The following is a 14,809-nucleotide window of genomic DNA, read 5'->3' as shown; positions in this document are numbered from 1 at the left end:
ACACACTTTTCTCCTTATTAATTACCCCTTGAGTTAATGGCCTGAGACACTTTCAGATGGAACATGATGGTCCCTCATGCAGCTGGGACTCTGGCAAGAGATTAGTCACTTAGTTGGGGGAGACTCATTGATTCGGCACTTGAATGTTTCAGATATAGCTTGGATAGGAATCAAGGGGCACGGACTCAAAGGCCTTGCTTCTCACTCAGCTCCCATGCCCTACCTGAACTTGGCTGTTGACATGTCTAGAGTTCATTTCTAGCAAACACTCAGGTGGAGTTACTGCTGTTGAATGTAGCAGTACCTCTTTGGTACTTTCTCTGACTTCCTTCAAAGTCTAGCCTTTTCCCCTTCATGACTGTCATGAGAATAAAGTGGGCATATCTCATATGTAATATAACTAATCATATAAAGTGGAAATATGAATATCTTCCTATTGCCTGGTCATGATCTACAAACTTGAAGGGACTTTCTGCCAGAGGTTTTGGGAGGGTGTCTCTCTAGTTCTGAAGGCAAGCCTGTGCACTTCTCATAGAATCCATCACTGACTTTTGCAGTTATGTCTGTCAATAACCTCTTCTAGCTCTGAAAGCTGAACCTTCCCATCTTGGAGATTCTTATCAGTAAGTCACCCAGAAACCAACCATTCCTAATAAGTTTGATTTCAGTGTAGGGCCTTCCAGCCTAAGGCTTTTGACTTAGGACAGAGATTTTGTTGCCCTCCCATCATTATCACTGCCATTTTCCTTCCCAGGGACACAACAGTCATCAGCCACTCTCCTAACACCAGCTATGACACAGCTCTAGAAGCTCGCATCCAGAAGGAGGAAGAAGAAATCTTGATGGCCAACAAGCGTTGCCTTGACATGGAGGGCAGGTAAAATGTTGATCTGGACTCTGGTGGATCTGAGAAGTTGGTATGGAGACCAGATAGGTCAGTAGGGAAGGGCAAGCATCTTCATTCACAACAGGGGAACCTGATAATGCAGCCCCCCCCCCGACCCCTGCACCCCTGCCAGCCTGTTATTTAGGATTTGAGATGCAATGACCTTTACCTTGACCATTCCCACTAACTCTGGAATTCCAAGTAACATTGCTTTCCCCATTGTCCTTGGTAAATTGCTTCCATATGCCCTCTGCCAGAACTGAATTGTTGGTATATGCACTCTGAGGTATTCTTTCTAGCATTGCACCTCAACTCTGTGGTACAGCAGAGTGCTTGGTAAAAGAACATCCACTCAAACTCGGAGACAGGGCATCTGATGTCTCTTACAAGCACATGATCATTTACTTATTAGCCGAAGTAGCCCATTCTTAGAAGTTCTCATCTTCTCACTGACTGACTCATCGTTTCCATTGACTCAGATTCTTCACTAAGGTCCCCACTACATCAGTTTACTCTCTCATATACAGCCCTTCTTTTCACAGATACTTTTCTTTGGCCTCCTAAGGTTTAAGTGACAACTCCTGGATGTTCCTCTGTGCCCATATGGGTGTGCATTAAAGACTGTTGCACACTGTCTCTTGTCTTACAACTCAGAAATAAGTAGACCGCCCCCTAGTCAGAAAGATAACGGAAGCTCAAGTCCATGCAGGTAGTGAGACCAGAACCTGGAGGTGGCAACAATGTTTTATATGTTCTTTGTCTTTGGCTCCTAGGATTAAGACCCTCCATGCCCAGATTATTGAGAAGGATGCCATGATCAAGGTACTCCAGCAGCGTTCCCGGAAGGAGCCAAGTAAGACAGAGCAGCTGTCATCCATGCGGCCGGCAAAGTCTCTGATGTCCATTTCCAATGCTGGATCAGGCTTACTCTCCCATTCTTCCACCCTGACTGGCACCCCCATCATGGAAGAGAAGCGGGATGACAAGAGCTGGAAGGGGAGCCTAGGTAATGACAGTAAACAAGGAAGATTAAAGTGACACGTTTAAAGAGAGCCCTGACTTGGATACGTGCCCACGTGGCAATGAGAAGGAGTAATGGTCCCACTTCTAGAGAGGAAGATATTACCGGGTTGGGTTTTGTCCTCCTGAGAGGCTGACTGCATATGTAGGAGACGCCATGAAGTCTCACTGAGAGAACACTGGTTGAAGCCACAGCCCTAGACGATAAGAATCCTGAGTTCTGTCTGGGTGGGAAAGAAGATAACTTCAATTTCCTCTTAAAAATTCTCAGCTTTGGCCTTTGCCCTGCGGAACGTTTTGTCTTTGTCCAAAGCCCATGTGGCTTTCGTGTCATTGAAAATTTCAAAATTCCAGCTTTTTCTGTGTTCTTTCCTCCCATATAATAGGAGGACGCAGAGTTCTAGTTAAGCTAAATGGAGCTGGGTGGCAGGTTTCTGTTACCAGAATATTCTGAGATGAGAACAGAATGTACTTTTTCATTCCATTCCTGTCCATTCCTTCCCCTCTAATCAAAACCCCAGAAGTATTGTGGATACCACGAGGCACATTTTTGGAGCCTGAGGAAACAAGCTATATATATTTGTATTTTAGCTCTCTTTGTTGCTTCTAATACCTTTCTTGGTCCTCTGACACTTGCAGTGTCCTTTGGTTAGAGTAGGTATTTGGGGGACCCTGGTCATGGTTAGAACCTTAGATCACACAATTACTATCACACTCCTCTGCGACCACAGACTTCTTTCCCTGATCCTTTCCAGCTGTTTGGTAATGGCTGGTGTTGGTTATAAGTGGAACCAAGTAGAAGCATTCTGACAGCTCGTTGGAAATCAATCACCATTGGAAAAATAAATCAGAACAGATACCCAGGACACTTAAAGGTTTAATACGTTTCGCTGGGGGATTAGAGAATGAGAACCAGAAGGGATCTGCCAAGTCTGAAAGAAGCTTTTAGCCACGGTGGGAGGTGCCTGACAAACTGATCCCTGGGTTCACTGGAGGCAAAAGTAGAGAATTTGGGACCATCCCTATTCCTCCTGAACCTCCTGCAAGGAAGAAGAGGTAATCAGATGTCTATATTGGAATAGCCTGTAGTTTTCTAAGCTCCTTCCCTCTCTCCTTTGTAGGTATCCTCCTGGGTGGAGACTACCGTGCCGAGTCTGTCCCTTCCACCCCCTCGCCTGTGCCGCCCTCGACTCCGCTACTGTCAGCTCACTCCAAGACAGGCAGCCGGGACTGCAGCACGCAAACAGAACGGGGAACGGAACCCAACAAAACCGCAGCTGTCGCTCCCATCTCTGTTCCTGCTCCAGTTGCCGCTGCCGCCACTGCTGCCGCCATCACTGCCACCGCCGCCACCAACACCGCCACCGCTGCCACCAACACCACCACCATGGTAGCTGCTGCTCCAGTGGCTGTCGCTGCTGCCGCGCCCACCGCCGCCACCGCCGCCGCCGCCCCGTCTCCGGCGACCGCTGCTGCTGCTCTTGCTGCCGCTGTTTCTCCAGCTGCTGCCGCTGCTGTTGCTGCTGCTGTTGTTGCTCCTGCTGCTGCTGCCGCTGCTGCTGCGGTTCAGCTTGCTCCAGCTGCCCCGGCTCCGGTTCCAGCTCCGGCTCCAACTCCAGTTCCGGCTTCAGCAGCGGCTCAGGCTTCTGCTCCAGCTCAGACTCAGGCACCAGCTCCAGCTCCGGCTGCAGCTGCTCCTCCAGCTCCAGCTCCAACTCCAGCTTTGGCTCAGGCTGAGGCTCCTGCAAGTCCAGCTGCCGGGTCTGGACCACGTCGTTTGTCTATACCAAGTTTGAGCTGCAATCCAGATAAGACAGGTAATAATAATTCTCTGGATCAGGTAGCCCTGGGTTCTGCCCTCAGTGACAGGTTGGGTGGTTGGCCTGCTGTTTAGGCACAGCCGGTCATATGGGCAGGGCTTTTCAAGTTCTAAAGCGGATTAATCAGAGGAGATAAGGGCAGAGAGTCTGCAAATGACTTCTCCAGGATAGAACGGGGATGAGTCAAGGTCAATTTCCCAGTAAAAGTAAATGCTCAGGTGAACAAGATGGGGAGTGTAGTGGGCCAATGTCACTTTGCCATGGGCTTAATGGGGGCTCTAAAGCCACTTCTAAAATTTGAGTTCTCGCCTTGTCCCTAAGTGTTTTCTAACCCCTTATTTCCATTTAGATGGCCCTGTTTTCCACTCCAGTACTCTGGAAAGAAAAGCTCCCATTCAGATCCTGGGACAAGAGCCTGATGCCGAGATGGTGGAATATCTCATCTAAATGGCCTAACCAACAGCTGCAGTTTATCAGCAAGAATGCTTTTAATCATTTTTCCCTTTTGTTTGTTCTTATTTTGAGGGTGAGGACAAGGGTTGGGTGGGGGGATGTTTTTTAAAGGGACTTTTTATTGAAACAACATAGTACTTAGGTAATACCATATGAACTCCAGTCTGTTCTGGTACACTTAGAGAGTACCTCTAAAGCCAGATCAATCAGGATGTGCTCTAAAGTTTATTGTTTGGATTTATACAAATTCTGGGACTGTTAATAGCTGGATATACATCAATGTTTTCAATGTGCTGAAATTTGTTTAGCATTTCCATATTCTGGATCATTCTTTTACCGAAGAGCACAGTATGTTTGGAAGACAGTGTGTAACATGTAGTTCAGAAGTCGAAGCCAGAGAGGATTTGGGTGTGTGCTGTTTTGTATAGTTTCCATCTAGGCAGCATCCAGAGAGAGCTCTCGCCTCGGGCGCATGAAAGGGAATAGTTTTAAGAGCTATGTAAACTGGAGAAAAGGTAGGGAGTATTGGGGTGTGGAAGGGTGCTGGAGCTAATTTTCCCTCCCAATTTCCCAGCTACCCTGGGCCAGGAGATTGTGTTTATCTTTATTTCAGTGGTGCTTTGGAAGTGGATTCTTTTGGTTCCCTCGTGGAGGTTCATACATTCATATATATACTGTGGAGTAATTTATGCATTTGGATAATTAATATATTGCTTTCAGATGCTAGGAGAGTAAATTAGCTGAGTGATGTACAACTTCTTCTCTCGTAGGGAGTTAGACCATCCGAGGCCTTGATGGAGAGTTGCATGAGGTGCTGTATGCAGACTTGTGTGGTCTGTGTGTAGCCAGGAACATAGCTCGCTTGCCTTTCCCGAGACCAACCTGCTTGGTGTTTATTTCTTCTCCAGCACAAACTCACTGGCTGTGTCACCAGTCTCAAATTGCCAATCATTTGCAAAATGAGGAAGCGTTTTTGTTGACAGGTTGAATGCTTTGAATTTCTGGTGACTACTTTGAAATAACTCATGTTGTTTTCCCAAATTCTTAGCATACGTCTTAAAAGGCATATATGACTATCACCTCCAAGGGAATAGCATCAGAAGCCCAAAGTACTATGCTGCAGTCAGGGGAGAGGGGGGGCTGCAGCAGTACCCTCAGCTACCTCTTCTCACTGCCAGTGACTCCATCTTGGAATACCTTTGGAGAGCAGCAGGAAACGCACATGTGGGCAGGGACCAAGGAGGCCATGGCTCCAAGCTTTGCCTTAGGTCTGCCTCCAGGGACACAGAAGGGCTGCCTATTGCCACAGGTCTCTGCCCTGTGTCGCCTCTCTGCCCTTCATTAAGGTGACAAATCCATAGACAATGTCATTAAGATCAGTTTTCAGGGGTATTGGGGGGGGGGTGAGGGGAGTGGGGGGTATTAGGTAAGGGTGGGGGGGTAGAGGTTTGGGGATGTGTTAGTTAGAAACCAAATTCATAGAAGAGTAGGCCTGATATATTACATTGTGAGGCATAGTGGCTGGAAGGAACTTTAGCAATATAGCCATACCCCCTCATTTTAGTAATGAGGAATCTGAGACCCGGAGAGGTTAAGTGACTTTTTCAAGATCACACAACACAGCTTTCCACTCTGCCGATTACCATGCTTAATTTGGGAAACGCTTATATACAAAAAGCCCCATTTTAAGAAAAGACACTGACACGGCCCAGGGCACATGCATTTTGGAAAATGTCCCTGGCTTGAGTAATTTGTCCAAGGTTTTGAATTCCTATCTTGCCTCTCCTGCAGTGCCTTTTGCAAGGTTTTCCCTTTCCTGATCCTTATTTCAACACTGAGTCACATGAAACAAACATCCCCCTAAGAAATCAACCTCACTTTTCTTGCTATGGGATTGGCTATCTCGGATCATCTTACAGGGTTCCTCTGCGAGTGTAGGAATGGTATATTTAACAATATTTTTTTGGTCATTCCTAAAAGGAATTATTTTGTATGTGGTGAGGGAGAGACAGGAGGGAAGGTGATGTGATTTTTCAGCCAGTCTTGACATTTTCAAAGAATGAAGTGATCATCCTACACGAGTCCTCAGTCATCAAGTGAATCCCAAATAGAAATTAAAAGTGCAGTTGTGCTAATACTCATACTACCCTATAGTCACAGGGGAAAAAAATCCTTCAGATAGTAGGAGCAACAAGTAGCAAACTTCAGGACTGCTACTTTCTATTCAAATAAATAAAAAATAAATAAAAAGAAACCTTTCATCTACTCCTTTCATGGTTATGACACATTGCCAGAATTTCTGCTAGCTCTGGGAGCCATCGTTTTAATCACATTCTGTAAGGTGACAAATGTCATACATTCCACACTGTGGGGCAGCCATCTCTTTAGACTCATATATTTTGGGGAAAGGAGGAAGTTCTCGGCCAACTACTATTTTGAACTTTCCACAACTTCTCTGCCCCCTCACACCAGAGGCAGTTCCTTTTGGCTCAATTTTTTATCGCAGGTAATTTGCTAAAATAATATGGAACATCTAAGAGGTGGAAGAAGTCCATGTCAGTGTATTATGTTTACGAGGAGGATAGATCCAGCCTTTTCAGAAAATCTCTAATAGGTGTCATTTAAAAAAATCAGGTTTCTGGGAGAAATCTCAAGTTAGCCACCTTATCATGATTGTGTGGATGTAATAACATTTGGGGGATCTTTCTGGACTCCCATCTATCTATGCATTTTACTGGCACCTCAGGACAGGAGGGTGACCTTGTTGTCTTAACTTGTACTGCCTGGTGGTCTCTGGGGACCTTCTAAGTCAGTTGTACACCAATGTCCCATGTACAGAAAAACTTCATTAGAACAAACTTTACTTGATATAAAATTCCTATTAATTTTTTTTTATTAAATAAAACTAGCTTGAGCTGTCTTTTAAGATCATGTATCTTGATTGCTGTTTTAATGAAGGATTTATTCTCAATGCTGCTTTTGAGCTTCAGGATGACAGGATAGCAGGAACCTGAAATATCTGCCGTCATCTGCCATAGGAAACACACCGAGAGCCCCGTCGTGCATTCTTTTTCTTGTTACACAGTTGGGTTGGGGACACCAATTGGAAAATGGAACAAACTGATTGTGCAGACTACTTTTTATGAAGAGCCTAAACACTCATAATGCGGCAGCTTCAAGTGTATACATATGCACTAACTTTTATAAATGATATTCTCATGTCTGTTAGCCATACCATCTCCTGTTATCTCAATTGCTCATTCACATATGGAATGTGTTACTTAAAATGTGTGCATTCTTACTGAACATGTTTTCAAAGGAAGGCATCAGCTATGGGCTAATTGCCACCAATTTTAGCCCGCCATGATCCTTGGAAATATAGCTTCCAAGTACCATCCATCATCAGTTGGACAAGTGTTGGGAGTTTGTTTATTTTTTTCCGGTAGCAACGATGGAGCCATCAAACCTCCTTCTGGCCTCCCTTGTGATTGATGGCATGTGTTTGTAAAATGGATAGCTGGGGTTGGCAGATGGCTAGACAGGGATCACCTTTGGTTTAAAATGTATGTGGCCCCATAATGATTGAGACCCCATTCTGTAATTGACTGAGCTAGTTCCAATAAAGTTAAGCAGGTTTGAATCCACTTTGTGCCTATCTTTTCACTGACAATAAACTTAGCTATTTTAAAATGCAATACTGTGTGGAAAATGCTTTGGTGTTTACCCAACAGAGGCTTTATTTACGCTGTGTCAGTGATTACTTTCAATTCAGTATGCAGTGAAATGGCCTTTCAAGGGCAGCATGTGGCAGAATTTGCATTTGCTTAAAGTATGGAATGTGATTATAAAGTATTAAGACAACACCACCACGGGCCACATGGTCTAATCAGTTCCTTTATATACTCGGGCAGCATATATTAAAAGCTTTGCATCTTTTTATCTCCTGGTTCCAAGGGATAAAATGATGGCCACCCAAAGCAGAGAATTCATCCTTTGGTTAGCATTTTGGAAGGCCCCTTGATGTTCCTTTTGTACCCTTGTTCTTATGCCAATTCATCAGTTTTGGTTGAGGGAGCTTGTTATTAAAAGCAAATCAAAACCACAAACAAGTTGGCTCTTTTCACTGAAAATGTTAAAGCTGCCTTTACACTGCCCTCTCTGTGCCTCCTGTTTACCACTGAGTCCCAGCCTGACCCGGGAGGATAAGATCCCCACAGGCTTTGAAATGACACTTTTCACAGTGAAATTGGGCTTGATGGGTGTTGCAGAATGGATAGGGAGAGGGTATAGAATTCATTCCATTCTAAATTTGATTTTTTTTATTAAATTGGGCTAAATTCCCTCCATATTTATGATGAGTGCTTTGAAAACTGTACGTGTGAAAGCCCACTCCTGTTTTTCAGGACAAAGAAGACAGCATTAAGTTAACCACACCTTCTTACAAAGCTTTGTGAAGCATTTCTTTCAGAAATATATTGTACCTAGTTCTTAATGAGCAGTCACTTGTGGAGAGAAAAAGCAAGCATTCCTTCAAAAGTGACAAAGATCACATTGTAGGAGCATTTCTATATATTATCCAGTGTTATAACCAATCTTCTTATCTCTGTGGTACTGCACCTCCCATCCTGTGGGCCTCCCCTGCCATGATAAGCGATCTGCTCAGTCTGTATGAGTTACACATTGCAGGAAAAAACACCTCTTGCTTCTCACCTTCTCCACCTCCATCTGATCCTGAAGGAAGGTTTTATTGGAGGAAAAAAGTGTAAGTCATTTGGTCTTAGAATAGCTTCCACATTGACTGGCAATCACTGTGGTATTTGAGTGAAGACACCTGAATGACAGGACTTAGTTTCCAAAAAGAGAAATGTTCTCCAGAGCACCAAAATTTCATACCACATCCAAGTACTCACTCCTCAGATACACAATCTGGCCAAGTCCAGGGTATTTATTTTGGCTCTCATGTTTTTTCATTAGCCTATTGCCTCTATCAATGGTTTTAGTTGGTGGGAGTTGTTGAATAACTCCATATTAGATGTTGCCATTATGTACGAGGCAAAGGAGGAAATGAGTGTTGGAATGGAACAGAGAGTGTATGTGTGTGGGAAAAACTAAATTGAGCTTTGAAGGATGCACAGGTGTTAACCTGGTGAACTAGGGGATGGGAACAAACATTCCATGCAAAAGAAATAACATGTGCAAAGGCAATCTCACTTTGTCAGACCTGCAACCAAATGAAGACTGTTTCCAAGATCAAAGTCCCTAGATAACTACTCTAAATTTTAACAACCTCTTAATGGAAACTTAAAAACTCACTCAAGTAGGTGGTAGAACATACTGGTCCAGACGTCAAAAGAACATGGAGTTCTAGTCCTAAATCTGCCGCTTAACAGATGTTTACCTTTGGACAAATCCCTTAACAGGATCAGAGAAGTTTATCAGTAAAATGGGGATAAATAGTTATCCCTGTGAACCTCATGGAGAGGGGATAAGAGAGCTTCACAAAGTGAGAATATAAAAAATGCAAGTCAAAACGATAGGCTGGATCTATAAAGATGAAGTGGTTTATTTAACTTTTATCAAAGAAAAATTCAAACTTGCACAAAACAGAACAGTGCAAGGCACTTCCATGTCACCATTACTGGGCTTCAGCAATTCTCAACACAGGCCAAATCTTGCTTCATTTTTAGCTCCCACCCATCCATCCTATGTTATTTTGAAGCACATCCCAGACATCATAGCATTTCTTCCAAAAATATTTTTGTATGCGTAAAGATGAAATTTTTAATAGTGAAAAATTTAAAGTGCTACTCCTGGAACCAAAACGTAGAACTCACCAACCAAACAAAATGATATCACATTTGTGCTTCGTTGCTTGCAAAACTTGTTTGTTTGATACCACAACTCCTGCCTTAAACTGCAACTTAAAGTCTCAAAAATGGAGGAGTTCATTTTCCCACAATTCACATATCAAAGGGGAAGGTATTTTCTTTAAAGGCTTCCCAGTGCAGGTTCTAAGCTGTTATTTCTCTGCCACTCGTATAAAAAGCTCCGGCTCCTTTAAAGTCCCTGTCATCCAGCTGGTCCTTGTTTACTCTCATCTAACAATTTGGTCACTATCCTAAGTGCGACGATGATTTTGGCCCCCAATCACAGTTGTCCTCTCCAGGCTCAAAGGCCCAGTTAGCGCCCTGGCCCGTTAGCTCGCTGCCTTCTCCAGCTCCACAGACCCCCCACATCCATTCCACCTGAGTCCTCTGTGCCCATGGCTAACACAGACCTTGGCATCACGCAGAACCGCTCCACCGTAGAAATCACAGACACCAGTACCCCACTCTCTGGCCACAGTCTCCCACCCTCCCAGTTCTCCTACTCCTACTCTGTCTGCCCTTTGACTTCTGAGAGACTTCAAAGTCCTCTGACGTCCCCATTTCCTCGTAGGCTTTTAGCCTTGACCTACCTGATCTGAACCTCACGCTCGATCACCTGAACCCTCAAATCATTCATACCCCTTAAAATGTCAATCATTCATCACAAGCCAGGAACTCATGAGTCATCCTTGACACCTCCCTCTCCTTCATAGCTGACATACGATCCATCACTGATCCTAACAAAATAAATAACAAAACCCATTCACTGCTCTCCAACTCTACTGTCAGCAACCTATTTTAAGCTATCATTATCTTTCCCTAGACTATTTCAATAGCATATTAACTGATCTGCCATGCCTGCTCTTGTTCTACTCTCTTATCTGTTTAGCACAAATATTTATATTTTTTCAGCAACAAATATAATTCATGTCACTCCCCTGCTTAAAATCTTTCAAAAGCTTCCATTGCAAAGTGAATAAAATGAGACCGTGAGAGTTAAACAACTAACCCCAAATTTTACAGTTGATGGTTGTGAAACTAAAACGCAGCTATCTTGGACTCTTATTCCAGTAGAATGATTATCATGCTTTATTCTGAGTACCTTCTTTTTCTTATGCTTATAGGACACTACTGCTATGGCATCATTATTTTCTCTGATACTAATCTAGAAGAGTACTTCTTGAAGTCCTCTCCAAACAATCTGTATCAGAATCACCTCAGGCAGGCGTTTATTCAATGCACACTCCCTGGCTTTGCCCCCAGAGAACTGACCCTGTAGTTCTAGCATAAGACGCAGGAATTTGCAATTTAACAAGCTTCCCAGGAGACTTTGATGTAGTTTGTCCTGAGACTACAGAACTTTGAGAAACATTGGCTGAAGATTTCCTGGCATTTATCTTACTTCCCTTCCCCTCTTCAGTTCCTCAAAGTCCAGTTTGAACATTAGCTATCACACACATCCTTACTTCAGTAGGCAGCCATTTTATTTTCTTCATTCACCCTTAGTACCTATGGTGAAATAGCTGCCTATTCTCCCCAGATATAACTCTTAAGTGGTTGGATTCACTGCTCTGATCAAACAAGACATGTTGGTTGCTTTTGTTATTGGTTTACATGGTTTCTAGTCCTTGAGACAACCACCAACATATTTATGATCTTGGTAAGCACATTTAGCTCCAATGACTATTCTATAATATAAAGTCACTGGATTACAATCTCTAATGTCCCTTTTGATTCTTCTATTCCTTGATTCCGTAAGACTAAATACTACCTCCCAGGTTATAAATTCTCTCACATGGATCCAAAATTGGCTATGTGGCACAGATAAAAGACTTTAAATTCTAAATATATTGAAAATATTCTACAGGCCTAAAATCTGTTAATCAAACTTCAATTTTTTTTTCCCACTGGTTCTGCCCACACTTGACATTTTATTCCCCCATCTTGGCTATACCTACTTCGTTCTCCTACTATACATGTCATTTTCCAAAGAAGACACATCCACAAAAATAAATTTCCCAGAAAAATCTGAGAAGATCAAAACAGAGGGAAGGAAGGATAGTTTACATTTCTTTCAAGCCATGAGTCTATGGTAATTCACATTTATCCAGTTGTAGGGGGCTGAGTCACACAAACAAGAGAGGGTAAAAGGGGAAGTAATCAAGGCATGTGTCATGTTGCTGTAGATGGCCAAGAGAAGGATGGCATTTGCTGAGCCACCGTGATACCCATGGAACTAACTAGAGCTAGGAAAAGGGGAAAGGGAAATAAAATTTTTGTAACCTGCTAGGTGTTAAAAACTAGTTCTGTGACAAAAATGTAACATATGTATTCTTCCCAACAAGCAAAGTTAAAAGATCCAAAAAGCAAAAACAAATGTATCTTTTAAAACTCTTTTCTTTCTCTCACACCCAGGGGCTAATCCACATCTTGTGAATTGTGAAACTTAGACAGCTTGGAGGCCCTCTTTACGAAAGAGAATTTTTTTTTTAATTATAAATACACAACCAGATATTAAAGTACTTATTTAGAATGAGAAATCACAACTAACTACAAAATTTTAAAAGCTGACAAATACCACATACATAACAATAAAAAAGAAAACCAACGCAATATTTTTTTTATGAATTAACTGCCCAACACACCTCTATAATACTTTTTTCCTACACTCTTGGCTTTATAGTTTTGTTGGCTTCTTCATATAACAGTGGTTTTGTAATATCGTTTCCTATCTAGACAATAGGAAGATAATTTACTCTTTCCACTAGCATAGTTGATCAAAATGTATTATTACTGATAGTTGGAAAGCTGAAGCATGCAACTTCACACACTTGAAGTAGAACTGATACTTGTAGAACTGATTCAGGTTTGTGCTCTATACACAGAAGAATTCTGATAAATTATATTTTATGCAACTCCCATCGCAGAATAAATAAAAGTACTGTGCATAGTTGTATACATTGTATTATTGAGTACATTTCTGACAGAAGAAAACTTCCTCTGTTTTCAGGCATTAGTGAGAACCGAATACTCTGCATACCATTTTGCACACCAAGGGATTGAAGAAATTTTCCTCAGATTAGCTTCTGAATCCATACATTTCAAACCTTATTTCAGTACCCACACACTTTCAGTGCCAAGGACCGTAAGATGCATTCATACAGTGATAAGACCTCTGGCTTTGCACCTTTGTATTACCATGCTGGATAAGTCAGCAGAGTGAGCACTGGAGGTATTTCTGGAAGTCATTCCTTTACCAGGATGGTTTAGCAATGATTTATCTATACACAGGACTGACTGCAAACCACATAAATATGTCACTGAACACAAACTAAATATATCTCCTGCTGAACTTCCCCTTTGCTGGATCTCAAACATGAGAGAAAGTGTAAGGGAGGGAAATGAGAGTGGAATGAGATAGCAGTTATATGAGTCAGGGTTCTCCAAAAAAGTAAAATACAAGGGAGGGGAGAGAGGGAGGGAGGGGGAGAGAGAGAGAGAGAGAAAGAGAAAGAGAAAGAGAAAGACTGAGAAGTTAACAAGTTTGAAATATTGAGGCAGAGCTGCTTTTACTCTGGGAAACTTCAGTCTTTGCTCTTAAGGCCTTCAACTGATTGGTGGGAACTACCCGTATAATGAAGGGCAATCTGCTTTACACAGTCTACTGATTTCAGTGTTAATCACATCTAAAAAAATATCTTCATAGAAACATCTAGACTGGTGTTTGACCAAACAACTGGCCACCATAGGCAAGTTGGCACATAAAATTGACAACCATAGCAGTCTTAACCAATTTTAACCAAAAGGTTAAGCTCTCCTATGTTTGTAAATATTATAGAAACACACTACCATGTGAACCCATTGCTAGGAACTCTCCTAGGGCATTGGAATTCATATCCCACATCCAAGCCTTCAGTAAATCCCATCAGTTCCATCTTCAAAATATACCCAGAATCTGATCACTTCCCTTGAGTTCTGCTAGTTTCACCTTCTGTTATATCACTATCTCTTCCAGAATTTGTTCATCTCTGTTTTGTGTTCTTCATTCAGAGAGTTGGTTACCTCATTGTTTTTTAAATATATGGAGGAATTTTTGGAAACAATTTTCATCTACTCAGTGGCAAAATTGTTTATGGTGTTTTGTTTTTGTTGCACATTTCCACCTTTTAAAAGATAATATACTTTTTTTTTTTTTTAGTGTAGCCACCAGTTAGATTTTATTTTATTTTTTTTTATTTTTTATTTTTTTTCACACACACACACTGTATTTTATTTTTACAAGAGATAAATAGACTGACACCAAGCATTGTCCATGGATGACCACAACAAAAGCAACAATGATTGCAATTACCAAACATGAAACACACTCATACTATGTCATAATATTGACAATATACTTTTTTAAAACTAAATTTATTTATTTTTGGCTGCATTGGGTCTTAATTGCTGCATGCAGGCTTTAGTTGAGTCAAGTGGGGGATACTCTTCATTGCGGTGTGTGGCCTTCTCATTGCGGTGGCTTCTCTTGTTGTGGAGCATGGGCTCTAGGCACGTGGGTTTCAGTAGTTGTGGCACACGGGCTCAGTAGTTGTGGCACGCGGGCTCTAGAACACAGGCTCAGTAGTTGTGGCGCACAGGCTTAGTTGCTCCACGGCATGTGGGATCTTCCCAGACCAGGGCTCGAACCCATGTCCCCTGCATTGGCAGGCGGATTCTTAACCACTGTGCCACCAGGGAAGTCCAGATAATATACTTTTATCAAT

General features: G+C 42.4%; 1 protein-coding gene across 5 annotated transcripts in view; it reads left to right on the top strand.

Annotated features, from left to right (window-relative positions):
* Positions 1 to 4,495, top strand: part of AMOT (angiomotin) — a 59,348-nt gene extending 54,853 nt beyond the window's left edge. For all 5 annotated transcript variants that reach the window (XM_036840518.1, XM_036840517.1, XM_036840515.1 and 2 more), the window contains 4 exons: positions 755 to 877; positions 1,660 to 1,892; positions 3,028 to 3,723; positions 4,076 to 4,495. In XM_036840518.1, the coding sequence (XP_036696413.1) occupies positions 755 to 877; positions 1,660 to 1,892; positions 3,028 to 3,723; positions 4,076 to 4,173 (1,150 nt within the window). In that variant the 3' untranslated portion in view covers positions 4,174 to 4,495. The remainder of the gene's footprint in view (positions 1 to 754; positions 878 to 1,659; positions 1,893 to 3,027; positions 3,724 to 4,075) is intronic.
* Positions 4,496 to 14,809: the final 10,314 nt, after the last annotated feature.

Source organism: Balaenoptera musculus, chromosome X (genome assembly GCF_009873245.2).
Source record: "Balaenoptera musculus isolate JJ_BM4_2016_0621 chromosome X, mBalMus1.pri.v3, whole genome shotgun sequence".
NCBI classification, from domain to species: domain Eukaryota; kingdom Metazoa; phylum Chordata; class Mammalia; order Artiodactyla; family Balaenopteridae; genus Balaenoptera; species Balaenoptera musculus.
Note: the sequence above shows the minus strand (reverse complement) of the source record. Positions and strands in the feature narration are given on the sequence as shown.